Source organism: Gorilla gorilla, chromosome 11 (assembly GCF_029281585.2).
Source record: "Gorilla gorilla gorilla isolate KB3781 chromosome 11, NHGRI_mGorGor1-v2.1_pri, whole genome shotgun sequence".
NCBI lineage: Eukaryota > Metazoa > Chordata > Mammalia > Primates > Hominidae > Gorilla > Gorilla gorilla.
Genome location: NC_073235.2, coordinates 135848454 through 135875802, shown reverse-complemented (window position 1 = coordinate 135875802; position 27349 = coordinate 135848454). Strand labels below are relative to the sequence as shown.

The window sequence follows — 27349 nt, the reverse complement described above, 5'->3', positions numbered from 1 at the left end:
GCTTGTTAACCCCTGCTCTAGGTGACTCTGACACATGCAGGTGAGAACCTGCTCTGTCCAATACAGGAACAGGCCACACGTGACTATCAAACACCTTAAATGTGGCTGGTACAAAATGAGACAGGTCGTGAGTGTAAAACACACATTGGGATTGTGGCCTTGGTGAGAAACACAGACTGTAAAATATCTAATAACCTTTTACATCGAATATCTATTGAAATAATTGTATTTTGGATGTATGAAGTTCAATAAAATCTATTATTGAAATTAATTTCACTTGTTTTCTTTTTAATGTGGCTACTAGAAAATTTGATCTATTGATTGTAATAGATCAAATTGTAATCTATTTTGATCATAAATCTATTTATTTATGATCTATTTGGCTCCCATTTTCTTTTCTTTCTTTCTTTTTTTTTGGAGACGGAGTCTCACTCTGTCTCCCAGGCTGGAGTGCAGTGGCGTGATCTCTGCTCACTGCAACCTCCATCTCCCAGGTTCAAGCAATTCTCCTGTCTCTGCCTCAGGAGTAGCTGGGACTACAGGCACCCACCACCACACCCAGCTAATTTTTTGTATTTTAGTAGAGACGAGGTTTCACCGTGTTGCCCAGGTTGGTCTCAAACTACTGAGCTCCGGCAATCTGCCTGCCTCAGCCTCCCAAAGTGCTAGGATTACAGGCGTGAGCCACGGCACCCGGCCCCATTTTCTTTTGGTTGGACAGCTCTGGATAGGCCATAGGCTGAAGGGACCCCTGGATATCACCTGGCTTAGCCTCCTCAGGACCCAGTGGGGGAGTACACAGGCTTTCTGCCCTCCAGCCCTCTCCACTGCACCTAGCTCTCCAGCCCTGCCCCTCTGCCTCCAACCTGGGAGGGTGACCTGGAACTGAGCAACTGGTTCCAGTCCCAACAGCCTGGTTTCAATCCCTGCCCACCACTTTCTTATCCCTGGGCCTTGGGCAAGTTATGGATCATCTCCATAGACTCTGTTTCTTCATCTGCGAATGGGAATAATAAGAGTCCCTGCCCGAGTGTTTGTATTTTTTTTTCTAATTTGAGACAAAGTCTGTGTCACCCAGGCAGGAGTGCAGTGGCAAAATCATGGCTTACTGTAGCCTTGACCTCCCAGATTTAAGTGATCCTCCCACCTCAGCCTCCTGAGTAGCTGGGCCCACAGGCATGCACTACTATGCCATTTTTTTTTTTTTTTTTTTTGTAGAAATGGTACCTTCCTATGTTGCCCAGGCTGGTCTCAAACTCCCGGTCTCAGGAGGTCCTCCCACCTTGGCCTCCCAAAGTGTGGGATTATAGGCATGAGCCATCGTGCCTAGCAGGGTGTTTATACCAAATGAGATGATACAAAGCATTTAGCACACAGCCCTGCTTAGGGCACACTCTTAGAAAGGCCTTGGTTGTTGTAAGGACTTTTTTTTTTTTTTATTTTTTTTTGAGATAGAGTCTCGCTCTGTCACCCAGGCTGGAGTGCAGTGGCATGATCTCAGCTCACTGCAACCTCCACCTCTCGGGTTCAAGCGATTCTCCTGCCTCAGCCTCCCAAGCAGCTGGGATTACAGGTGCACACCACCACATCCAACTAATTTTTGTATTTTTAGTGGAGATGGGATTTCACCATGTTGGCCAGGCTGGTCTCGAACTCCTGACCTCAAGTGATCCACCTGCCTCAGCCTTCCAAAGTGCTGGGATTACAGGCATGAGCCTACCACGCAGACCAGCATTTGCTGTTTCTGTCCTGTGCTAATTATGGCTGGGAGCCATTTCAGGGGAGTAGAGGAGGGAGGCTGGCCCCAGGGCAGAGAGGAGGGGAAGGAGGGGAAGGTGCGTGTGAGCTGCAAAGCCCAGAAGCTGCCCTGCAATGGTCATAAAGCTGGGACTCTGGCCAGGCCTTTCTCCTCATCCCTCAGATGCCAGTCGCACTGCCCTTCTCAGGGAGGCCCCTGACCTCTGCTCTCTGCCCACGCCACACACTCCTTCTCCAGCGCACTCCCTCCCAGGAACTGGCTTCTTTTCCTCCCGTCTGCTCATGCAATGTGTGTCAGGTCCACATGAGCAGAGCTCCTGCCTGCTCAGAAGCTGACCCAGTGCCCAGCCCTGAGGCCAGGATGACCAGGAACTGGTCTGGCTGAGGGGGTGGTTTTATGTGGCCCTAGGAGGTCCGAGCATATTCTGCACAGCGGGGCAGGGGCTGGTGGGAGGGACTGGAAGCCCAGGGAGCGATGGAATCCACACCCAGGGCGGTTCCTGGGCAGCAGGAGGGCGAGGGCGCAGCCAGGACAGCAACGCCAGCCCCACCCTTCTACTGTGGCAGGAAGGAAGGGGGACGAGTGGGGGTGGACGTGGGCAGTTTGCGGTTTGTCAGCAGAAAAGTTGAGAGAGCTTTGCACGTTCGATTGCAGCAATTCTTCTATTTCCTGTTATCTCTGAGACTCTGTCCTGTTCCTGACTCCACTGACTCCAACCACCAAAAACCACTGGCCTCGCCCCTGATGCCAGCCCTGGAGCCCTGTGTGTGTACCACCCCATGTGCACACACGGGCACGCACACACACATACACACACAGAGAGGCTCTAGCACTTATGCACATGCACTCGGACACCCACCCTCACATACCTAGACTCTCATAAACACACACTCACAAACACACACGCATGGACTCACACACAGACACTCACACACTCATAGATATGGGGTGGTACACTCATACATGGACTCACATACATAGACTCACATAAACACACTCACAAACACATGCATGGACTCACACACCCATAGATACGGGGTGGTGCACTCACACACAGACTCACATAAACACACACAAACACACATGCATGGACTCACACACATAGACACTCACACTCATAGATATGGAGTGGTACACACACACGGACTCACATACATAGACTCACATAAATACACTCACAAACACATGCATGGAGACACACACACTCATAGATATGGGGTGGTACACTCACACACGGACTCACATATGTAGACTCACATAAACACACACAAACACACATGCATGGACTCACACATACAGACACTCACACACTCATAGATATGGGTGGTACACTCATACATGGACTCACACATACAGACACTCACACACTCATAGATATGGGTGGTACACTCATACATGGAATCACATACATAGACTCACATAGACACACTCAAACACATGCATAGACTCACACACATATAGACACACACTCATAGATATGGGGTGGTACGCTCACACATTGACCCACATAAACACGCTCACAAACACACATCCATAAACTCTCACACACCTACACAGGCTCACACACTCACATGCACGCTCTCACTCACACAAACTCACGTACACAGACCTACTCACACACACATCCTACACAAACACACAGGCTTGCACTCCTACACTTATGAAGACTTCTTGCCCTTGTTACTGCTCTCTGAAGCCAGCAACTCTCCACTGACACCAGCGTTTCCAGATCCAACCTGGTGCACAGGGACCGAGGGCAGGGGCCAGCCACCTCCCGCCTGTGCTTGTAAAGAAGGTCTCACTGGAACACAGCCACTCCCATTCGCTTTCTGGGTTGACTACGGCTGCTTTCCCACCAGAAAGGCAGAGAGGAATAGTGTTGAGTGGCCTGCAAAGCCTGAAATATTTACTATCAGGCCCTTCCCTTTCCTGCAAAAGTTGGCCAATCCCTCTTCTAGGTTCTTGCTTCTTAAAATGGGTCCCAGGGGCCGACCAGCAGTGCTCAAGTCGCCTGGGAACCTGTTAGAAACTTGGAACCCTGAGCTCCACCCAAGATCTACTGGGTCAGAACCTGCATTTTAGCTAGATCCGTGGGACTGCTGGTGTAGACCCTGAGTGAGTTTCAGCCAGGGAGACCAATCACCCCTATTTGCTAAGGACTGAGCCGGGATCTGAGGATGTGAGGCTCTCTGTTTTTAACCCGGGGAACTACTGGTGGGATCAGGATGATGTGGTCGCGTGAGTTGAGGCAGAGGGTGTGGGAGGAACACAGGGTCCCCGCCCTGCTCACCCAGTGTGTTTGCAATGCCTGTCTTCACGTTGTCAGTACAGATGTGGCTGATCCGGTTCTCGTGCTCAGGCTTGGCCAGCACCACGATGCGGATGTTCCAGAGCGTGTGGATGGCGACCTGGTGGGAGGACAACGTTGCAATACTCGGCCCAAGTGTAGGGTGTGAACCAGGGCACAGTGATTCACACCCAGCCCCAGCCGCAGCCCCTGGGTATGGGGTATCCTGTCTGTAATCCCAACCCTTCGGGGGACTCCCAGCGATGCTTGATAGGCGAGACAAAGCATCCTAAAGATGAGAACCGGGGCTGACCAAGGGTGGGAAGATAGAGGACTCAGTGGTTTTCAGCAATACCCCACAGATCCCATTTATTTCTGAATACAGACGCATCTCTCAGTGGGGGCCTCCAGACATCCTTGAAAACTGAGAGCTGATAGGCTGAGCCCGCCCTTGCCTCTGAGACAGCCCAGCCGAGCAAAGATTCTATCCCGGAAGCCCCCCAGGGTGCAGCCAGCTGCTCACTGTTTTAAAAGTCACGCTGGTGATTTCTTGCAGGGAGTGTTTGAGGATCTCCAGCCACTCCTTCTCACTCAGGGGGTCCTCTTGGGTGCCGATCACGTAAATGTCATGGGGGATGTAGTCGGCAGAGTCGTCCCGCGTCTTTCCCTGCCCCTTGGAGAGAAACCAGGACGTGATCTTCTTGGGAGGGGGGGCGTTACCTTCAACAGCAAAACCCAACACCAAGTGAGTCAAAGGCACATCGAGTCAAAGCATTAGGAGAATTCAAAACAGAGGGCGGGAGTGTGAGGGAGGTCACGTCGTTACACAAGACCATCCAGGCAGCCCAAAGAAATGCCTGCAATGGAGGCCTGGGCGCCAACCTCACCCAGGATGTCGGTTAGGGCTAGAGCTCAGTTAAGCCTCTTTTTAAACGTAATGTCAAGTTGCAAGGTATAGAAACACCAGAAGATTCCCTGATGTCAGACACTGTCCTGCACTTTGAGGCTACGATAATTGAGACACAGCCCTGTCCCTCAAGGAACTCACATCCTATTCTCAAGACAGCCAAGGGAACTGACAAGTTTTAGATGGCGGGTTCTAACCCATTGTCGGGAGACAACAAAGTCTCCCTTGCAAGACAGATCCCAGCCCAGAGCGGAGGGATGACTGGGTGTGAGCCAGAGAAATGGGAGAGCATGGAAACTCCTCCGCATTCCCATTTCAAAACTGAGTTGAAGAAGCTCAATCAAGAAATTTTGAACGGTTCTCCCTACAATGCCCTTGAAGGATGAGCAAACTTTGTTCCTCAAAGAGATGAGCTTCTTGCCTTACAAGTGCAAAGAAGCCAAGCATTGGAGTAAATGGACTGTGGCTAAATTCTGCTCCCCCAAGAGGCTCAAAGTGGGTGCCCAAACCCCCGGGCTGGTGGGTCCCCGGCCCTCCTGCGGCATGGCCTCAGCTGGCTCCTTCCATACTCTTCTGTGGGAAGGGCACCCCTGCCCTTGTGTCATGGACATCCCTGACCATGTCCAGAGGGAGGAGATCAGGCAGACTATTGTCGCTTATTAGAAACACTGAAAGGGACTGAAGGGGACAAGTGACCCCCTGGGGCACTGGCCCGGGCTCTACTCCACGGCTGCTGTGGCCCTGGGACACGAGTGACAAGCTGTCACTTCACTTCCAGGAGGCCCCTGCCAGCCACTGCTCACCCTCTTCCTCCCAGACTCCTCTCAGGACAAGGGTAGGGGACACACGACACCCAGTGAAATTCCAATTTCAGATAAACTGGTAGTTTTTAGAATAAGTTTATCTGGATGTCTTCTATCTAATTTATTTCTACCTGAACACTTACACTAAAAAATTATTTAGTATTATTTATATTTAGTAGAGTGCATGTGTTTAGTATATAAATATACAGTATATATGTTTAATACAAAATATATTTAGCATATATTTAGTATATTATTAGCTGTATGCTTAAACTAAATAATATTACTTAGTATAATTCATATTTAATATAATAATTACACTTATTTAGCATATGTATATATACTGTATATATTTAGCATATGTATATATACTATATATTCAGCATAATGTCTATGTAGCATATATATTTAGTATTTATTTGTTTGTAGCTAAACATATACTAAAAAAAATTGTTTCTATGAAGTTGAAATTTAACTGGGCATCCTTTGTCTACATACCTATCTCTCTGTCTCTCTCTGTCTCTCTCCTGATAAATCTGGCAACCCTACTCAGGGTGGACTTCTTTCTTTCAGGCCTGGGGCCCCTTGGTGAGCTGCCTAGGGCTGGCAGGGTTCCCATGAGCCCCTTCACCTAGATGTTCAGACTCTTTCCCTAAAACTTTCCAATTTAGACATACAGAGTAACCCACGCCAGCTGCTCTTGGGGTACGATAGTCCCAAAGCTCGTTTTTCTTACCCATCATCTCAGGAAAAGGGTGGAATTCCTTAGGAAGGAGGTTGTGCGGGTGGGCTGGGGCTTAGGGGCAGGGCCCTGGGGCAGGAAGGAAGGGGACATGGATGTCGTCACTCCACCCCACCTTGAGGATGCCTGAGTCAGGAAAGCAGAAGCAGAGGGGGTGACTGCAGGGAGGGGGCTCGCGGACCCACCCATGTTCCAGGTGCCGATGAAGATGGTGATCATGTCGGGCTCCGGCTGCTCTGAGTGCTTGTTCTTCATCTGCTGCAGGAGCTGGCAGAAGCCTTCTCTCTTCTAGGGATGGAAGGGCAGACAGACTTAGAAAGGCCTCTGCCTCCCTGCACATTACACTTTGCAAAGGACTTGGTCAGCTTCAAGAAAACTGAGAGGAGCGTAAATCAGTGTGAACTTCCAGGACAGCAACCTGGAAACATGTGTCCAAAGTCATAAGCGAGTGGCTTCTGGCCTAGATATTCCCCTGCAAGGGTGTGACTTTAACAAAGTGATCAGGAGCTGCACAGAAGTCCAACCCTGTCACGGCTCTGCAGCGCAGGCCTCAGTACAGAAAAAAATCAGAAACAACCTTACTGTCCAGCCTTAGGAGATTCATTAATAATGTATTAGACGGCCAGGTGTGGTGGCTCATGCCTGTAATCCCAGCACTTTGGGAGGCCGAGGTGGGTAGATCACCTGAGGTCAGGAGTTCGAGACCAGCCTGACCAATATGGTGAAACCCCTGTCTCTATTAAAAATACAAAATTAGCCAAGCGTGATGGTGCTTGCCTGTAATGCCAGCTACTCAGGAGGCTGAGGCAGAAGAATTGTTTGAACCCAGGAGGTGGAGGTTGCAGTGAGCCAGGATCGCATCATTGCACTACAGCCTGGGTAACAGAGCTAGATTCTGTCTCAAAAAAAAAAGTATTCTAGACCATCCGTAAACTAGAATATCATAGTGTTTAACAAGTGTGATCCAGAACTATCTTGCCAACAAGGACAGGTGGCCACAATATATATTTTTAAGCATGAAAAGCTAGTTGACAAATGATATGAATAGCATCATTGCATTTTTAATAAAACATTTGGGCCCGGCACAGTGGCTCATGCCTGTAATCCCAGGACTTTGGGAGGCTGAGGCAGAAGGATTGTTTGAGCCCAGGAGTTTGAGACCAGCCTGGGCAACATAGGGGAACCCTGCCTCTACAAAAAATAAAAAAATTAGCCAGGCATGGTGGTGCATGCCTGTAGTCCCTCCCAACTTAGGAAGTTGAGGTGGGAGGATTACTTGAGGCCAGAAAGTTGAGGTTGCAGTGAGCCATGATCTTGCCACTGCACTTCAGCCTGGACAACTGAACAAGACCCTGTCTCAGAAAAGAAAAGAAACAGAAAAAGAAAGAAAGAAGGGAAGGAAGAAAGAAAGAGAAAATTAAAAAACATCTGGAAGGGGCATAGTCCCAGATTAACTCATGGTATACAAGTGTTTTTATTTTAAACATTTGCTTGTTTGTGTTTGCCACATCTTCACCAAGGAGAATAGATTACTTATGTAATGAAAGAAAATTTAAATTAAAGAAACTAATTAAAAAGAAGAGAGGACATGAAGGCTTTCATAGCCTACTCAATATTTTTCACGTATTTTTCTGGGGTACCCAGTGGCGCACCAAGCAGCTTCAGTTGGCCCTCTCTTAGGATGCAATCAATAGAGCAGGAGGACTTTAACAAAGTACACAAATTTCAGGGTGTAACATATGACATGACCAGTGTTTGACTATTTCAACCTGCAAAGACAGAAATTTTACATGATTCAACTTTATAATCGCAAATCTCAGTAAGTCCTCCCTGAAGATACCAGCTCACAAAGATGTCATAATGACCATCTTTACTATAACCTGCCTCGAGTTGGGAGTGGCTCAAGATTCATGGCCTCCATTTATCCCTGTGCCTCAGTCCTTTTGAGGTCGCAGCAATGGGGCAGAGCTGGTGTTTGAACCTATGCCCAGATGCTCAGAAAGCATTCCAGCCCAGCGGTCTTTCTCTCCATCCCCCACCACCTGTCTGGGCCCCGTTCTCTTGTTTCTCCCAGACCCTTCCCTATTATTCCCGACAGCTCTGGACGCCTTAGGCCTCCCGCCAGCCCACCCCTGCTGCTTTGGAGGTGAAAGCAGGAGCGGAGACTGGGCACTCAGTGGGAAGCTATCACTGTGGGCCTGCACCAGAAGCGCTTGTCCCTTGGCCTTCTGGGGGTCCCTGATGTGAGATGTCAGCCAGCACCTGATATGATGGACACCCTTATTGCGCTGCAATCTCTTTTTTTTTTTTTTTTTTGAGACAGGATCTTGCTCTGTCATCTAGGCTGGAGTGCAGTGGTGTGATCATAGCTCACTGCATCCTCAGACTCCTGGGTTCAAGCGATCCTCCCACTTCAGCCTCCCAAGTAGCTGAAACTACAGGCTCATGCCACCACACCCAGCTATTTTTTTTTTCGCAGAGATGAGTTCTCACCATCTTGCACAGGCTAGTCTTGAACTCTTGGTCTTGGGCAACCGTCCTGCCTCAGCCTCCCAAAGTGCTGGGATTATGGGCATAAGGCACCTGGCCTAATTTTTTTGTTTTGTAGACATGGGGTCTGACTATGCTGTTCAGGCTGGTGCAATCCATTTTTACTGCCTCACATGAGCTGCATGGCAGAGAACAATGAAGGAGGTTCACGATGATAGGTTTTGGCCCTGGTTCAAATTTCTGAGATGAGGAGTCAGGTCACAAAGAACCCACTGTGGGGGCACAGAGGCCCAGCCTGGGTTTCCCCAGTGGCCCACAGCACCTCTTACCCCAGGAACCCATCCTGGCAGGGGCATCTCACTTCTGCAGAGTGGGGCAAAGTGTAGAAATGAAAGTCTTTGGGATGGAGCTCCAGTCGAGACTCAGATTTAAATCCAGGGGTGGCTCACACCTATAATACCAGCACTTTGGGTGACAGAGGCGGGAAGATTGCCTGAGCCCAGGAGTTCGAGACCAGCCTGGGAAACACGGCGAGACTCTGTCTCTACAAAATATAAAAAATTAGCTGGTGGTGTGTGTCTGTGGTCTCAGCTACTTGTCTCACCTCAGCTGAGGTGGGTGGGGGGATCCCTTGAGCCCAGGAGGTGGAGGCTGCCGTGAGCTGTGATCACGCCACTGCACTAGCCTAGATGGTAAAGCGAGACGCTGTCTCAAGTCAGTCAGTCAACCAATCAATCAATCCAGGAGTGTCCCAGAGATTTCCCAAGTCCAGCCCAGAGAAGCTGAAAGCCTTTCCTCCAGGTGTGGGGCTGAGTTAGATGTGGGTCATAAAGGATGTGGCCTCGAGGCTGGGAGGCAGCTGGGCAAAGTGGGAAGCCTCCCTACTCCTGAGACAGTGATGGCTCAAATCCAGGCCAACCTGGAACATGGTCCTCAACTTCTCTAAGTTCACCTTTCCCAGGTGTGAAATGGGTTGTTCTGGGAACTGAGTGAGCTAATGATACACTCCCTGGCACACAGCGAGCCTCAAAACGCTTGTGTCCCCTCCCTACCTCACAGCCCATTTTAGAAGTTTGCTGTCGCTTACTTTGGAGTCAGCAAAAACATATTCCTTCCGCAGGATCTTCTCCTTCTCTGTTTCCACCAAGATCACCAACTTATTCAGAAATTTCTGTGACTTAATGAGCTGCAGGACTTAAGAGAAAAGAAATTCATTGATTCATTCATCCACTCATTCAACCAATATGAACGGTCTCCATTATGTTCCAGGCACCTGACTATCAACTCCCATCCCCAAGCTGAGCCCCGAGTTTGTGTCTGGTCTCCCAGCTCCCTCTGCTTCCAGCTGCTCTTCCCAAGAGAGGCTCATGCTTGGAGAGGGTGATGTCTGGAACAAGCAAGAGTTGGCCTGGCCAGAGCAGAGACAGCGTGATCGTCTTTTCGTCTTTCTCCCTGCCTCCCTCCTTCCCCTCTCTCTTCTTCCTTCTCCTCTTCCTCCTCCTCTTCTCCCTCCCTCCTTTCTTCCTTACTCTTCCTCCTTTCCTTCTTTTGCTTTGTTTTTAATTTATATCTAAATTTAATTTTACATTTTACTGTCGTCAACAATTAAAAGAGTCAAGTTGTTCTATAAGGTTTTTGCAAACAATAGTCCTCCACAACCCAACCTCTCTTCAATGTCCAGCTCCCTATAGGCAACCAATTTCAACTCTCTTAATGGATTCTTTTGGAATTCTACTCTGTTTCTTAAGAAAAAAAATGCTTAGATTAATACATTCGGATGTTTCAGTTTTCATTATGTCCTATTACATTTTTGACTGTCCACTATGGAAGATGAGGGTTGAAATTTCTTTCACACACACAACCTGCTCCCCCAACTTGACTCCCTGCCAATGCATAATTTCAGTCCCCACACCATCCTTCTAACAATTATATCATAATTTTGGCCAGATAAGTACTCAGTGTTTGTTATTCTGATTATCAAAATGCTACTGACAGACCAGCCCTGATTGTTTCTCTTTTCCTAGACAACTTTTTGTTATTCCTGGAGTTAGTAATTGCCATACTTTTTTTTTTAATGTTTCTAATTCTTCCCCAGTTTATAACTCTCTTTTCCATGTGACCAGCTACTTTCATCAGTTCCTTTGTCCTGAGGGAGCCTTTCCCAGAGCTTCTGGGTCTTCTCTGGACTGGTGACTTCGAGGGCTGAGGCACAGCCTTTACCTTGGGGCCTTACTTCATAATCCAGGAATACGTTTCTCTCTCTCATATTAAATCCCATTTCTTGGACCCCAGGTCTTCCTCTTCTTGGTTTACACCCTCATTTTGGTAGAGCAACATCTCTAGTAGCTTTCCAAGAAAGGAAGAATCGGTGATACATTTTTAGAGGCCTTGCGTGTCTGAGAATTCGACCCTCACACTTAACTGACAGAACTCTAAATTTGAAATAATTCTCCTCCGGACTCTGGAACCTTGTTCTATCATCTCTAGTTTTCAGGATTGCTGGAGAAACAATGTCATTCTGATTCTCTTGTTCAGAAAACAGTTAGCACAACAGGCCCGAGACTGCTGTCCTTAGAAGGGCTTGCTTGAAAGGCTGGCTTTCTGCTGTCATCTGGGAACTTAGATTTCGGGAGGGCTCCCACCACTCCCAGAGCTGATGAGTGGCTTGCTGTGCCCACATTGTTTGTACAAACAATACGGTTTATGCTGAGCACCTGTTTTCCTTTTGGGAGTCTGTAATCTGGGTACCTGCCAGGTAGAGGGTGTCTATGTGACCAGTCCCCAGTTAACAACCACATTTCACACATGTTGTCACACCTCACTGGGGGAGGAGGGAAGTGTGTCCTCTGTGACTCCACAGAAGAGTGGAGCCACTCCTAATGGTGGCTCGCTGTACTTAGAAGGAAGCGTGGGCCAGGCGCGGTGGCTCATGCCTGTAATCCTAGCATTTTGGGAGGCTGAGGCAGGCAGATTGCCTGAGCTCAGGAGTTTGAGACCAGCCTGGGCAACATGGTGAAACCTTGTCTCTACTAAAATACAAAGCAAAAAATTAGCCAGGCGTGGTGGCGGGCACCTGTAGTCCCAGCCACTCAGGAGGCTGAGGCAGGAGAATTGCTTGAACCTGGGAGGCAGAGGTTGCAGTGAGCCCAGATCGTGCCACTGCACTCCAGCCTGGCGACAGAGTGAGACTCCATCTCAAATAAAAAAAGAAGGAAGCGTGAACCTGGCACTCTGGCTCAGCAAACCCACACACCTGGCCCCTGTCCAGTCTTGGCCTTGTCTGAGCCACAGCCATCTGGCCATCTCACCAGCCACACTGGCTCCTGTCTTGGAACTGTGCCCAGTGGCCCCTTTCCCTGGTTTGGGCACAGCCAGCATCTTCCTGACACTCAGGTCTCAGGCTCAGATTCTTAGAAGCTCGTGCCTGGTTTCTTCCAGACTTCATCCTATGCATGTGTCTTTTCCCTCAGCTGATTTTGCTCTATATCCTTTCAATGTAATAAATCACGGCTGTGAATATGATCACCCGCTGGGTCTTGTGGGTTCTCTGAGGGAATCACAGAACCTGGGGGTGGTCTTGTGGGGCCCCTGACACAGGGCGTAATCTATCTTTTGCTCTGAACATTTTTAGGATCTTTTCTTGGAGCCCAGCGTTGTGAGACTTTCCAGGGTTGTGTGGGCCTCCTGTGTTGTGTGAGCACTTGGCCATTTTCAACATGGAGGCAAGTGTTATTCTGTTCTGAGACTCTTTCCTGAATTCTTTAATAAATTTTCTCACTCTGTTTTCTCTTACTGACACTTATTATTTTGATATTGGGCCTCCTGAACTCGTCTTCTTATTTATTTATTTATTTATTTATTTATTTACTTTTTGAGATGGAGTCTCGCTCCATCACCCAGGCTGGAGTGCAGTCGTGGATCTTGGCTCACCGCAACCTCTGCCTCCTGGGTTCAAGCAATTCTCCTGCCTCAGCCTCCCGAGTAGCTGGGATCACAGGCGTGCACCACCATGCCCGTCTAATTTTGTATTTTTAGTAGAGGTGGGGTTTTACCATGTTGGCCAGGCTGGTCTTGAACTCCTGACCTCAAGTGTTCCACCTGCCTTGGCCTCCCAAAGCGCTGGGATCACAGGCGTGAGCCACTGCACCCAGCCCTGATCTGGTCTTTTAAATTGTAAAAATCTTGCCTCTCCTATTTTCCATCACTTTGTCCTTTTGTTTTGCCTTTTCGGAGCTTTTCTAAACTGTATCTTTCCACTCTTCCATTGGGTTCTTATTTTTTTAAATTACTGCTATAATATTTTTTATTGCCCCAGAGTTGTCCTTCCTTTCCCTTTCCCCTTCTTCCCCCTTCTCTCTTCCTCCTCCTCCTTTTTCACTTTCATTTTATTCTCTTACTGTTCCTTTCTAGATATAATTCTGTTATTCCACAGGCCCATTTCTTTTTATCTATAGAATTTGATCTCTCCAAGGCTGGGTGCAGTGGCTCACGCCTGTAATCCCGTGTGGCAGGCCAGGTCTCACTAATGCAGGCCTCCGTGACAACTGTGTCAGTACTGACTGAGTCGTTAAGTTAAATATCAAAAGCCAGTGCCCTTATACAAAGGCTGGAATGTAACAAAAGCCCATCAGAAGTTTTGCCTAGGCGAAGGAATTCTTAACAGGACCAGTTTAGGATTTAACAAGTTTATTGGAAGTCTGAAGGAACTCCCCAAACCTCCGTGATTTAGCAGGAGACAAGATAAGGGTAATCACACCAGCACCTGGACCCATTTAGATGAAGTAAATTTACTGAGGCTCCAAAGGAAGGTCTTCAGGACTCACACCTTAGTTATGAATTAAAAGAAGTTAATCACTTATATCTTTCCATGAATACACACTTACACGTAGACATACAGCTTAGAAGGTATATAAGCTCTGGAAAACTTTGTAATTTTGAGTTGGTCTGGTGATAATTTCCAGGCCTTCTTCCTGTAACCAGTTACAGAAAATAAAAACTGTCTTCCTCCCCAGTTCATGTGCATCTTGTTAATGGGCCACAAGAAATAGCAGCCTGACCCTCAATTTGGTCCAGGAACACCGGCACTTTGGGAGGCCAAGGCAGGCAGATCATCTGAGCTCAGGAGTTTGAGACCAGCCTGGCCAGCATGGTGAAATCTCATTTCTACTAAAAATACAAAAATTAGCTGGGCATGGTGGTGCATGCCTATAGTCCCAGCTACCTGGGAGGCTGAGGCATGAGAATCGCCTGAACCCAGGAGGTAGAGTTGCTGTGAGCTGAGATCGCGCCATTGCACTCCAGCCTGGGCCACAAGAGTGAAACTCTGTCTCAAAAAAACAAAAAGAATTTGATCCCTCCAAGTGTTTTGTCTTTGTGTCCCCTGTCTCCTGTCCCCAGCTTCCCTCCAGTGTCTGGTGATCCTTGGCTGTCTGTGTCCAACAGTGAGGTGGGGTCTGTCGAGCAGGGCTTCTCCGCAGGGTGGTCTGATGGGCTGAATCCTGGGGAAACCGCGTGATGGCAACACCTTTCCATCTTTGCCCCTGGGCTGATCAAGTTTCCCAGAGAAGACTTCTAACTCCTGCCTAGGGAGGGTGGGGCTGGCCAGCAGCATCCTGGGAGCTGGGCAGGGAAGAAGGCTGGGGTCTCAGCCCTCAGCAAGTGACTGTCCCTTAGTCCTCTGTTTTCAGTAGGCTCTCCTGCCTGCAGCAGGCCTGGCATCTCCCAGCCCTTCACCTTCTCCAAAGAAGAATATCCAATCTTCTGCCAAAGGAGTGAGGAGGAGCCACTGGCTACATGGAGTGGAGTGTGATCTGTTGGGCTGAACTGTCTTTAAATAAACTTCCATCTGACCCTGCTGTGTATAACCCCACCTTCACCCCACTTCTTGGGGTCCCCAAGGCTCTCAGCTCCTGAGCCCTTTGTGGGTTTTGTGTGAGTCAGTGTCTCTGTTTTTTCTTCCACCTGCTTAGGGTTTCGTTTTTTGGTTCCTACAAGTGACTCTCGCTATCCATCTCCTTTCCGGCTTTCAGAATGTTGTTGCTCTCCCATTCTCTCTTTCCCTGTGGGTTTTGCCTTCCGGAAGGGAACTGATGACAGAACATGCATTTAACCATCACTTTGAGCTGGAAGCCTCCCCAAAGGGAAATGACATCAGCCTCGTCTGCACCTCAGTAAGCATCCCACAGTCCGATTTCTACCACTGCTAACCAAATGCTCTGAGACTTTTCCAGTCTGCTACAATCAGGCCATGTCTCCTTCCCCTGAATTTCCTTGCCATCTGTTTGCAGGACTGTGCGGTTGCCCCCAGGATGTGACATCTTGTTTGATCAGGGTTATTATTCCATCAGAGTCAGTCAGCGCCCCACCTTCCCCATACCCAGTGAAATAACACTAGAAGTTCTGTTTCCCTCGTCCTGCTACATGGTATCGATCAGCAGGTGCTGGCTGGTCTATCTTTGAAACGTTCCCACCCCGTTCACCTTTTCCCATCTCCAGCTGCCACCGCCTCTTCCCTGGCTGCTATCATGGCCTCCTAATTGGTGTCCCTGTCTCCACTCTTCCTCTCTTCCCATAGTTTATTCTCAGTAGAGCAGCCAGAGTTATCTTTTTGAAGTGGAATCACGCCACCCCCCCAGCTGAAAACCTCCTAATAGTGGCTTGCTGCATTTGGAAGGAAATGTGAGCTGGTACTCTGGCTCAGCAAGCCCACATGCTTGGCCCCTGTACAGCCTCAGCCTTGTCTGAGTTCTGGCCGCCCAGCCGTCTCACATGCCATACTTGTTCCTGCCTTGGAACTGAGCCCAGTTGCCTCTTTCCCTGGGTTGGGCACAGCCAGCATCTTCCTGACACTCAGGTCTCGGTTCAAATGGCACAGCATGCCCACAGAAAGGCTTTTCCCCATTACTGTCATATTTTTCTATTTAAATCCCCAGGTCTAGAGTTTATCATTCCCTGACACATTCCTGGTTTGTATATTTATGTGTTTGTTTATTTTCTCCTTTGCCCTGATTTGAATGAAACTTTCCTGAAAGCTAGGATCCCGGCTGGCTGGTTCACCTTCGCATCCCAAAGCCTGGTACCTGCATAGCAGGTGCTCAGAGCATGAATATTTTATGATTTGAACATACAGCAACTGGCTGTTCCTATATGTAGAAGACCATGATGCCAAAGCTATTCATGAACATGGTGATTCAAATAGGGTAAGGAAGCTCCAACTCTTGCAACCACAGATTCCCTCCAGGCGAGCACCACTCTGTCATAATAACTATGGCTGGAAACTCACCATGAGCCAGACTCCACACTAAGGACACACCTTACCCCATTAACTCTCACAGCAACCCCTGTAGGAACCCCTGTCTTGTGGAGGCATCATTGAGGCTTTGAGGAGTTAAGTAGCTTACTTGAGATCATACCATTAGCAAGTCATGGAACCAACACATGCATCCGGTTTACCTAGAGCACCGACTCTTGAACCACACTGCCTCTCAGCACCAACTGCAAAGAAGCCACTTAAACATGCATCCATGAGAACTGTATGATCATTACCCGGTTTAGGACACATTTGCTCATTCATGCATAGATTCATTCATTCTTGCCTTCATTCTCTCATTCGTGTGTGCATTCATTCATTATTACATTCATTCTTATTCCTGTGTGCATTCCTTCATTCTTGCATTCTTTCACTGATTCATGCATGCATTCTCTCAATATGCATTTACTGATCACTTACTCCGTGCTAAGCACTGTTTTGGCTCTGGGATTTAGCGGTTAACAACAACCAAAAAACCCACATCCCAGCCTTTGCGAAGCCCACATTAAAGAGGGGAGACAGAACTGGGATTTATGATGGATGACATTGCAAGTGCCTCAGGCAATTGGCAATCCCTGAGCACGCACTTGCTGAGCCCCAGGGCCCGAGCTGGGGCCTGCAGAGTCCAGGGTGTGTAAAGGAAAGACCTTGCCCTTTTTAGGGGGAGGGAATTTGTGAGCAGTCAATTGTGCTCTGATGTGACAGGTGTCACCACAGAGAGGAAGTCAGGCTCCACCATCCTGGATTGATGGGAGGACTGGAGCCAGGTGGGCACATTCCCGGAGAGTGGGCTGGCCATCTGTGGGCATCCATGCTCTTCAGGGCTCACAAACCTGCTCTGAAATAGCCTATTATTATTATTATTAATTTTTAGAGATGGAGTCTTGCTGTGTTGCTCAGGGTGAACTCAAACTCCTGGCTCCAAGTGATCCTCCCACTTCAGCCTCCCAAGTAGCTAAGAATACAGGTGCGTACCACTGCACCCATGCATAGCCCATTCTTAACTAGAGCTGGATTTTCTTAGGGCCAGTGATCTCCAGTTTAGCTCTTTCACCCATCCCTGATCTGTTTCCACAAAGGAGAATACCCACTTCTTAGCAGCAACAGCTCCAATCCTTACTTGGGCATTCTAGGCTCTGTTCACACCTAGGATGGCGTGCCCAGCTGCTTCTCTCTCCAGAACCACAGGGAGAGATGAGCAACATGTAGTGTGTGACTTCACTAACACCCTGTCCCGTTCCCTGCACACCCCATTCTCTCAGTACCAGTGCCCTCCCCTGCCTCATGCTTGGCAAAATCCTATTCATCCTTCAAATCCCGGTCAGAGCCATCTGGGCGGTGTGAAGTCTCCTGCCCTCACTCCCCAAAAGAGCTAATCAGTCCTCCCTCGGGACTAACCTCCCTCTGGAGCACATTCTAATACCTGCCCATGTGCCAGTGTTCCCTTCTCCACAGCAAATCCTTAGAGGAAGTGTTCACGATGAAGGGCTGGCCCATAGAAGATGCTACGCAAATATCTGTTGCATTAAACCGACAAAAGTTCACAGCACTTCTGAGAACCCTGGGAGGTGTTTCTTTCAATCTTAAATTTTTTAGTAATCAGGTGCTCTGACAATCTTCACTCGTCTTAACGTTTCCATCTCCTCTTATCCAAGTTGGGGCCACCCCTCTCTCCTTAACAGATGTATTAGTCTGTTCTCACGCTGCTAATAAAGACGTACCCAAGACTGGGTAATTTATAAAGGAAAGAGTTTTAATGGACTCACAGTTCCACATGGCTGGGGAGGCCTCACAATCATAGCAGAAACAAAGGAGGAGCAAAGTCACGTCTTACATGGCGGCAGGCAAGAGAGCTTGTGCAGGGGAACTACCCTTTATAAAACCATCAGATCTCATGAGATTTATTCACTACCATGAGAACAGCATGGGAAAAACTCATCCCAGTGATTTAATTACCTCCCCACCCGGTCCTTCCCATGACAAGTGGGGATTATGGGAGCTACAGTTCAAAATGAGATTTGGGTGGGGACACAGCCAAATCATATCAACAGATAAGAGGAAACCACCACTCTAAGCTCACTTTCCACACAGCCTTTCTGTTCAAATCATCAGTGACTCCCCATTTCTCCTGCCCAACTTGCCACTATACACAGGGGCCACCATGATGCTATGGGCTCCCCTCTGCAGGACTATGACAGCTATGATGTCACCCCCAGCCATTCCCTGAGATCAGCCTCCCTCACGGCTACCCTGGATGGGTAATAATAATGGTGGTGGTGGTGGTGACAGTCAATCATATTCAGAACTCCCTGGAGGTTGGGCACCAGTTGCTTTGATGTTCACCCACATAAGACTCATGAGAGCCCTGCAAGATGCTGCTACTATCCCTGCTGGACAGAAGAGTAAACTGAGGACCAGAGAAAAGGCACCAGACCCAAGTCACAAGTGGCTGACGTGGGACTCAAGACTGGGCTACTAGCACCCCACTGTGCTATCAGTGGGGTTCAGGATGCACTATTTCAAAATATGGCATCCTAAGCATGTTGAATATTTTAAGCTGAAGGAATTTGAGCAGTGGCAGGTGCAGGAAGGACCCTCTGACATTCCTCTAAAGCAGGTTATAGAGCCTCATATGAGAGGAGCCCTCCCTATACCTGGGGGACAGAGCATCCTGTCTCCAAGGACACAGGGACAGAGAGGACTCTGAATGCATAGGCCCTGCCAAGGTCCTCCCAGTTCCCCACACTTAGTGCATACGACTTTATTAAGAACAAAAGATGGCTGAGCACAGTGGTTCACGCCTGTAATCCCAGCACTTTAGGAAGCTGAGGCAGGTGGATCACTTGAGGTCAGGAGTTCAAGACCACGCTGACCAACATGGTGAAACCCTGTCTTTACTAAAAATAAAAAAATTAGCTGGGCGTGGTGGTGGTCCTGTAGTCCCAGCTACTTGGGAAGCTGAGGCAGGAGAATCACTTGAACCCAGGAGGTGGAGGTTGCAGTGAGCCAAGGTCGCAGGACTGCCCTCCAGTTTGGGTGATAGAGCAAGACTTTGTCTCAAAAAAAAAAAAAAAAAGGTGCTGATCATGCCTGAAGAAGCCAGATAAAATACAGGAGACCCAGTTAAATTTGAACTTCAGAAAAACTGTGAATCATTGTTGCATATAAGTATGTCCCAAATATTGCATGGGACATACATATACTATATTGGTTGTTTATCTGAAATTCAAATTTTACTGGGCCTCCTGTATTTTTATCTGCTAATTGTGGCAACCTTAACCATGCCCCTCTAAATGAACTTTGAGACACTAAAGAATAAAAAAAGGTGTTGTAGCCACAGGGACTTGGAGGGCTTCATAGTGGTCTTAAAACCTGACATGGGATGCAAACTGTTGTGTGAAGGTTGGGATTTATCTGAGGGAAGGGTCTACGCATTGATCAGGTTTCTCGGGGGAACCCATTGGCCACCCAGATGAAGAAAGATGTCCATTTGCCATCAGCCAGAACCAGAGGCTGCTCAGGAAACTCTCATGCTTTCGTCAACCCTCTGGTGCTGTCTGCTGCTGTTCTCCAGCCCCATGTAGCTCCACACTGGGCATTGCCTACCCCCCTGCCTCCTGACACCCTGCCTGGCCTCCCTAACCTGGGCCCTAGTGCCCATCTCCCAGCATTTGCACATGCTGCTCTGCTAGCTGGGATGCTCTTCCCTCAGACCCCTGCCCGACTGGTTGCTTCTCAGCCTCGGGGTCTCCGCCAATGTGCCTCTTACTCAGAGGAAACTTCCATGTCTGCCCTTTCTACACTATCCCCTCTTGCCCGTTAACCTCTACCCCATTGCCCTGTTTTGTTTTTTTTGTAGCACTTTTCATAGCTGGATCATCCACTGTATTGACAGATCATCCATCTGATCATTCATCTGTATTGACAGATGTATTTGAGTCTCTATCGGCCACTCAATACACCAGAATATAAATTCCACGTGGGCAGGGGCCTCATCTGTCCTGCTGGCCCTGGATCCCCTTGTCTTGCCCCACTGCAGCTTCTCTATATGCATTTGTTGTGTGAAGAGCTTCCATTTTATGGATGAGTTGATTTGATGGTTCTCAGAACCTACTAATAACAGCTGACTCTCAAAGTGGCCATTACATGCTGGGCTCTAGCCTAAAGAGCCTTGTGCATATTATTCACATAATTTTTATCATCTCCATTTTACAGATGAGGAAACTGAGGGCTAGAGAGGTCATGATATGTCCCAGGTCACACCGCTGCTAAGTGGCAGAGCTGGGACGTGAATTTAGGCAGTTTGGTTCCAGAGTCCATGTACTCACAGTTTAGTTTATCCTGTGCTACAGACACTACCCAATTGTCAACAAGACCTCATCTGTGCAAGGCTTTGTGCCCAGCACTGAGAGGTGATAGCATGGATCACACTGGGTCCTGGTGGGGAAGAGAAGACACACACACACACACACACACACACACACACACACACACACAAAAGCATGAGCGCAGGCGCGCATGTGTGTGGAAGACAGACCTGCAGGGCAGGCCTTCTGAGAGGTGAGCTGAGAGGGCAGGAATTCCACAGGCAGGTGAGGGCCAGTGGTTGATAGGCACGAGGGGTCTTACTTTTCTTGTGGCTGTAGAACTTGTCCTCAGAACCGTCCTTGGACTTCTTAATGATCAGTTTCCCAGACTCAACGTCGACTTTGAGCTGCATTTTCTGAGGAATCCCCAGAGACTCTGCCTTCACCTTAGAAGAGAGGAGATGTGTCACCCATTGATTTTCTGCCTGGGCATTTGCAAGGCTTCCCCCGCCCGAACCCCTTGTCTACATGGCTGGGCAACCTCTGGTGTGCGTCCTTCGTGGGGCCACTGGGCTTCTCTTGCCCCAGCGGCGCACGTGCATGTTTCCACAGGCGTCTCCCGGGAATCACAGAGACTCTAGGGGCGTCCCCCTCGTCCACTGTGTATGAGGGAGCCGTTCTGCCAACAGGTTTGCTGGCGGAAACAGACGAATTGCTGGAAATGGTTCACTCACTGATGACTTTGACAACACTCATTAATCTGATGTGTCACCTACTTCCAGAAAGGATTTTAGTAATAGATTTAAACTCCCAGGCCTTGTTACAACCACTGATTGAACATTTACTGATAATAATAGAAAAGAAAACCCACAACAGTTGTGTAGGCATGCTCAGAAAATGGAAATTTATCTTAATAGAGGATTATCACCAGGTCTAGAAAGGACTTTGGGGTGGGGAATGTGTGTGTGGCGGAGGGGGTGAGGGTCTCACACTGGATTCCTGAACGTGGGACCAGTGCTGGGGTGAATATACTAGAATCTCTGGGGATTGTAAAGAAGAACGCATTTTGGGTCAAGCCTGGAGATTCTAATCCAGTCATTCTCATGGAAATCACAGGAATCGCATGGTTTGTTTTCTGAATTCCCCACCCCCTTGAGGCAGTACTTTGCAGCCCCGTCTGATGTCACTCATCTCTGCCATTTTGAGAAGGACAAAGTTTACATGGTGCCTGGCCCAATGAGACACTCCTCCCTTGTAGCTTCCTTCCGAAGGGGATTTCCCAGTCGCCTCTGGATGCCCGTTCTGACGTTGAACCACCGTCACAGCGACGAAGGTCCACTGACTGCCATTCTTGGCTAATGCGCTCCCTGCTCTTCCCCAGCTCAAGCCCCAATCCCTCTTTCCACAGGAACAAGAACATGTCTCTCTGCCCAGCTGTGGAGCCCAAGCCCAGGCTCTGCTGTCCCATGGCCACTTACCTCAAAGGTGACTGGAGGGATAAGGGAGCGCCGGTGCGGAGACTCAGGACCCTCGTGCAGCAAGGCCTTGACCTGTGGGCGGCAGCGTTAGAGACAGAGGGTCAAGGGGACACCGAGCCTGTGCATCTGGGCATTCTCCATGCAAAGAGGGGACCAAAGAGGAGACCAAGAGAAGCCGCAGGAGCCCCACACGTACCTTGTCTTCAATAGACGACAACAGGCTTGTCAGTTGGCTGAGCTTGGACACCATGTTGATGGGATTGGCCTCACCAGGAACCTGGGAGAGGAGGGAAAGAGGATCAGGGCAGCATCACTGAACCTGAACCATCGAGAGGCAATGCTCTGGGTTCTCTCCGCACCTCACCCCATTCCAGCCTCCCCGCAGCCCCACAAGTTCTATTATTATCCCCTTCCGGCAGATGAGGACACAGGGATCTCTACAATCTTCTCAGAATTCACATGGCCAAAAAATAGATCTTCATTTCTTCTTCCCTGTAAATCTGCCTCTCCCCCGGTGCTTCTCACCTCACCCACTCCGTTGCTTAAACAAAACTCGAGGACTGTCCTTGCATATTACCTTTCCTCCCTCCTACACCTGCTGCATGGTGTTCCCGTCCTACTTCCAAAATAGACCCAGCCCTGCTGCTTGAAACCCCAGTACAGTTCTTCTCCACATAGAGGAGAAAATGATCCCGACCCCTTCCCTGCCCTCCGAGGTCCTATATGATGCAGCCCCCCACCTCACCCGCCCCACCAAGATCTCAGCCACTCTCATCCTCAACTCATATTTGCCTTGAGCTTCCCTTCTGAGGAATCTCCAGAGACTCAATTTCCCCTGGGAGGGGCACCTCCTCATCATTCAGGTCTCAGCCCCACAAAGAGGTCTTCCCTGACCACCCTGTCTAAAATAGCCACCAGGTCACCTCTATCAAGTTGCCTTGTTTTGTTCCATTTCAATCACCACGAGCTAAAGTTATCTCCTTCCAATATGTGTTCATTGTTTGTCTTCCCCGCTGAATGGAGGCTCCGTGAGAATGGAGATCAAGAGGACTGTGTTCAGTACTGCAACATTGGGGCTCAGAACAGTGTCTGGCCAACGAAGATGCTCAGTTAAGTTGTTCAGTACATACAGGGCCCAGAGAGATGAACTAACTTGTCTGAGGTCGCACAGCTAGTAAATGGCAGAGGAAGACATGTATCCTGTCTGCCTGATGCCAAGTACATGGTCTCATGCACTTATTCACAGAAGAAACATTTACAAAGCATCTATTCTATGTTAGACATGCTGCCAGGTGTGGAAATGTAGAGTTAATAAGATACCTTATTAAGTTATTAATACCTTATTAAGTTCATAATAAGAGGTGGAATGAGAAAATCAGACACATGTATGACTAATGTGAACACAAAGCAGAATGGAACCAGGGTTATCACCAGGCAGGTGATGTCCCTTTACCTCACCCCTTGCTCAATATAGCAGCCAGGCTGCACTTGCTTTTGACCTCAATTTTCCACCCAGCTACTTTAGTATACTACTTTTACTATCACCACCTCCATTACCACTGCTGCCTCTGCACAATGATCAATGGCACTGCCATGATCAATAGGATCCCCTTCAACAGCACCACCAGAGTCATCAGCATGGCCACCACAATCACCACCAACACCACCATCACTACCACCATCTCCACCCCATCACTCCCACCATGATCATGCCCACCTTCACCATCACCATCACTACTACCACCTCCACCCTCACCATCACCATCACCACCACGATCTCTACCCCATCACTCCCACCATGATCATAACCACCTCCACCATCACCATCACCACTACCACCTTCACCCTCACCATCACCGTCACTACCACCATCTCCACCCTCACCATCACCACCACCACCTCCACCCTCACCATCACCGTCACTACCACCATCTCCACCCCTACCAGTCCTATCATGATCATGACCACCTCCACCATCACCATCACTACCACCACCTTCACCCTCACCATCACCATCACCATCACTACCACCATCTCCACCCCTATCACTCCCACCATGATCATGACCACCTCCACCCTCACCATCACCACCACCATCTCCACCCCTCCCACTCTTACCATAATCATGACGACCTCCACTATCATCATCACTACCATCATCTCCACCCCTATCACTCCCACCATGATCATGACCACCTCCACCCTCACCATCACCACCACCATCTCCACCCCTCCCACTCTTACCATAATCATGACGACCTCCACTATCATCATCACTACCATCATCTCCACCCCTACCACTCCCACCATAATTATGACCACCTCCACCATCACCATCACTACCACCACCTCCACCCTCACCATCACCATCACTACCACCACCTCCACCCCTACCAGTTCTACCATGATCATGACCACCTCTAACATCACCATCACCATCTCTACCCCTACCAGACCCACCGCGATCATGACCACCTCCACCATCACCATCACTACCACTATCTCCACACCTATTATTTTCCATGATCATGACCACCTCCACCATCGCCATCATTACCACCATCTCCACCCCTACCACTCTCACCATAATCATGACCACCTCCACCATCACCATCACTACCACCATCTCCACCCTCACCATCACCATCACCACCACCATCTCCACTCTCACCATTCCTACCCTGACCATGACCACCTCCACCATCACTACCACCATCTCCTCCCCTATCACTCCCATATGATCATGACCCCCTCTACCATCACCATCACCATCACCACCACCATCTCCACTCCTACCAGCCCTCCCATGATCATGACCACCTCTGTCATCACCATCACTACCACCCTTAGACACCACACCATTCCCCGTCCCAATAACCATCACTCCACCATCACAGCAGTTAATAATTGTCAGTGCTTTCTCTAACCACTTTTTGGTCTTTCCCTTGCTTCTTAATAAAGCTTACAATTCTTCTTTAGTTACTGTCAATCAGGAAAGTGGCTTGAAGGGGTGGTGCTAAGACTCAAGCAAGGGAACAACAGAATGGCTGCCTGTTGGTTGAGAAGAAAAGCTGGTCAGGAGATGGGATAGTTCAGGATTCCCTTGTTTTAGGGTTATTTATCTCATAAATAATTGAAACGGTAACACAGATTCAAGCCTCCTCCTTTTCACAGTAGAGGACATTTGGAATGACCTGCCTTCACCCCGGGCAGTCACCATGCAATTGCAGGTCCCCCGCCCCCCACCGCTCTCTCTTTGGATTTGTGACTTTTGGGAGGGGAGATCTAACAAGATCTTAGAGAATATAAATGAAGTTACTGACGAACAGGGCGTTCGTGCTTGAAAGAAAAAGTATTAGAAAAATGCTGGAGCTTTCCCCATACTTCTGCCTAATGATGATTTGATGAGTTCGTATGATATGCCAAGCACATCTGAAATATATTAAGTCATCTAATCCTCACATGTCTTGATTTTTCTAATCCTTGTTTTGCTGATGGGGGAATAGAGTCAGAGTGGTGAGTTTACAGCTAGTATAGACCTGAGATTTGAATTGGGGGCTAGCCCAGTGGCCCTCAGCTGGTGGCGATTTTGCCCTCCAGGGGACATTTGGCAATGTCTGAGACATTTCCGGTTGTCACAGCTAGGGGATGCTAATGGCATCTCATGGGTAGAGGCCAGGATGTGGAGGACTCCTAGAGTGCACAGGAGTCCTCCACGACAGGGAACAATCCAGTCCCAAATGTCACCAGTGTCGAGGTTGAGGATAGAATTCACAGCTTAGCCTGTTAAAGGGTAGACTGGTCTGACTGCTACCTGAGGGTTTACATCAGCTGACCCAGTTTTTTCACTTTGCTTTTCAGTTGCACTTTTCAAAAAAAAAGGAAGTGGGCGCCAAGGCAGATTAACCATCCAAGGGAGGTTACCAGCTCTCCTTTCTCACACAGAGTGGACCCAGGTCTCCCCCATCCCCCAGGCCAGCCAGCATTTTGATAACATTGCATTTCACACTTCCCAGTAGTCCTCAAGTAACCACACAGGGGTTTGGGTATCCCCAGCTTGTCTTGCCTACTTAAGGGAAAGGGCCTCATGTTGGTGAGAGTCTAGCAGAGTCAGATGTCTCATGCACCCAGTTTCACTCACTCCTTAACCAAACCCTGCAGAGATATTACTGTCCCCATTTCACAGATGGGGAGACTAAAGATCCAGGAGGGTGAATCAGATTTTGAACTCAGGTGTTTCTGATCCATGGACCAATGTTCTTTCCTCTCCTCAAGGCAGCCTCAACTCCCTCTTGATTTCTGAATTCCTAAAGACAAATCAAGAACAACCTTTTCTGTTTTTCTTCAAGACTCAGGGTCTCACAAAGGGGAGGGGAGTGTGGCAGCAAGACCCACCCTCCACCGGGTGGCTGCTCTGTCCTGCCACCAAATGCAGAGATTGGCCTCCACCAGGCAGCACCGTAACTGGGACTGCAGCTGGCCTCTCTCACTAGGCTTTTTCTTGCTTCTAATCTACTTCAAAGACTTGACTGTGTGTTCTTCCACTCAAACTACTTAAGTTCAAGTGTCGGGCAGAGCCCCTGTTTATCTAGATTTGCTTTTACTTTCTTAGAAATTAACCCATCATTCACTTCAGAGAAAGCAAAAATTTTTTTTCTGAATTTTGAAAGTTGCACAAGTAAAATACAAATTCGTGTTCTCCATAGAAAACTTAAACTAACAATGTGGGCAAACTCAAAATCCCCCTTGGCCCGGTCCCCTTCTCCCCAGTCTCATCCCTGAATTGTGGTGACCAGCGTGGCCCTTTGGGTTTAAATCCTTCCCATCTGATTTCCTCGTGGAGACTTCCATCAGTTTCTATATCATCCTGCCATTTGCTTTTCCACCTAACAGTAGTCTTGGAGATCTTTCCAGAGCAGCGTTCACACCTTAGAATAGAATTCTGCACCACTGCAGTTCACCAGCTCTCTATGTTATGTGATTTTCTTTTTCTCTTTTTCCTTTTTTTGTTGTTTTAGGTGGAGATGGAGTCTCACTCTGTCACCCAGGCTGGAGTGCAGTGGCGCCATCTCCGCTCACTGCAACGTCCACCTCCCGGGTTCAAGCAATGCTCCTGCCTCAGCCTCCCGAGTAGCTGGGATTACAGGCGCCCGCCACCACACCTGGCTAATTTTTGTATTTTTGGTAGAGACAGCATTTCACCATGTTGGTCAGGTTGGTCTCGAATTCCCGACCTCAGGTGATCCACCCGCTTTGGCCTCCCAAAG

At 48.7% G+C, this 27349-nt stretch overlaps 1 protein-coding gene across 2 annotated transcripts in view; it reads right to left on the bottom strand.

Moving 5' to 3' along the window:
* The window catches only part of INPP5D (inositol polyphosphate-5-phosphatase D), a 150371-nt gene that overhangs the window by 39847 nt on the left and 83175 nt on the right, over positions 1 to 27349 (bottom strand). For both annotated transcript variants that reach the window (XM_031008651.3, XM_031008652.3), the window contains exons 7-13: positions 22279 to 22359; positions 22083 to 22154; positions 20927 to 21050; positions 10076 to 10182; positions 6684 to 6786; positions 4570 to 4766; positions 4050 to 4167 (exon numbers count right to left, since the gene is read on the bottom strand). In XM_031008651.3, coding sequence (XP_030864511.2) covers positions 4050 to 4167; positions 4570 to 4766; positions 6684 to 6786; positions 10076 to 10182; positions 20927 to 21050; positions 22083 to 22154; positions 22279 to 22359 — 802 coding nt within the window. The remainder of the gene's footprint in view (positions 1 to 4049; positions 4168 to 4569; positions 4767 to 6683; positions 6787 to 10075; positions 10183 to 20926; positions 21051 to 22082; positions 22155 to 22278; positions 22360 to 27349) is intronic.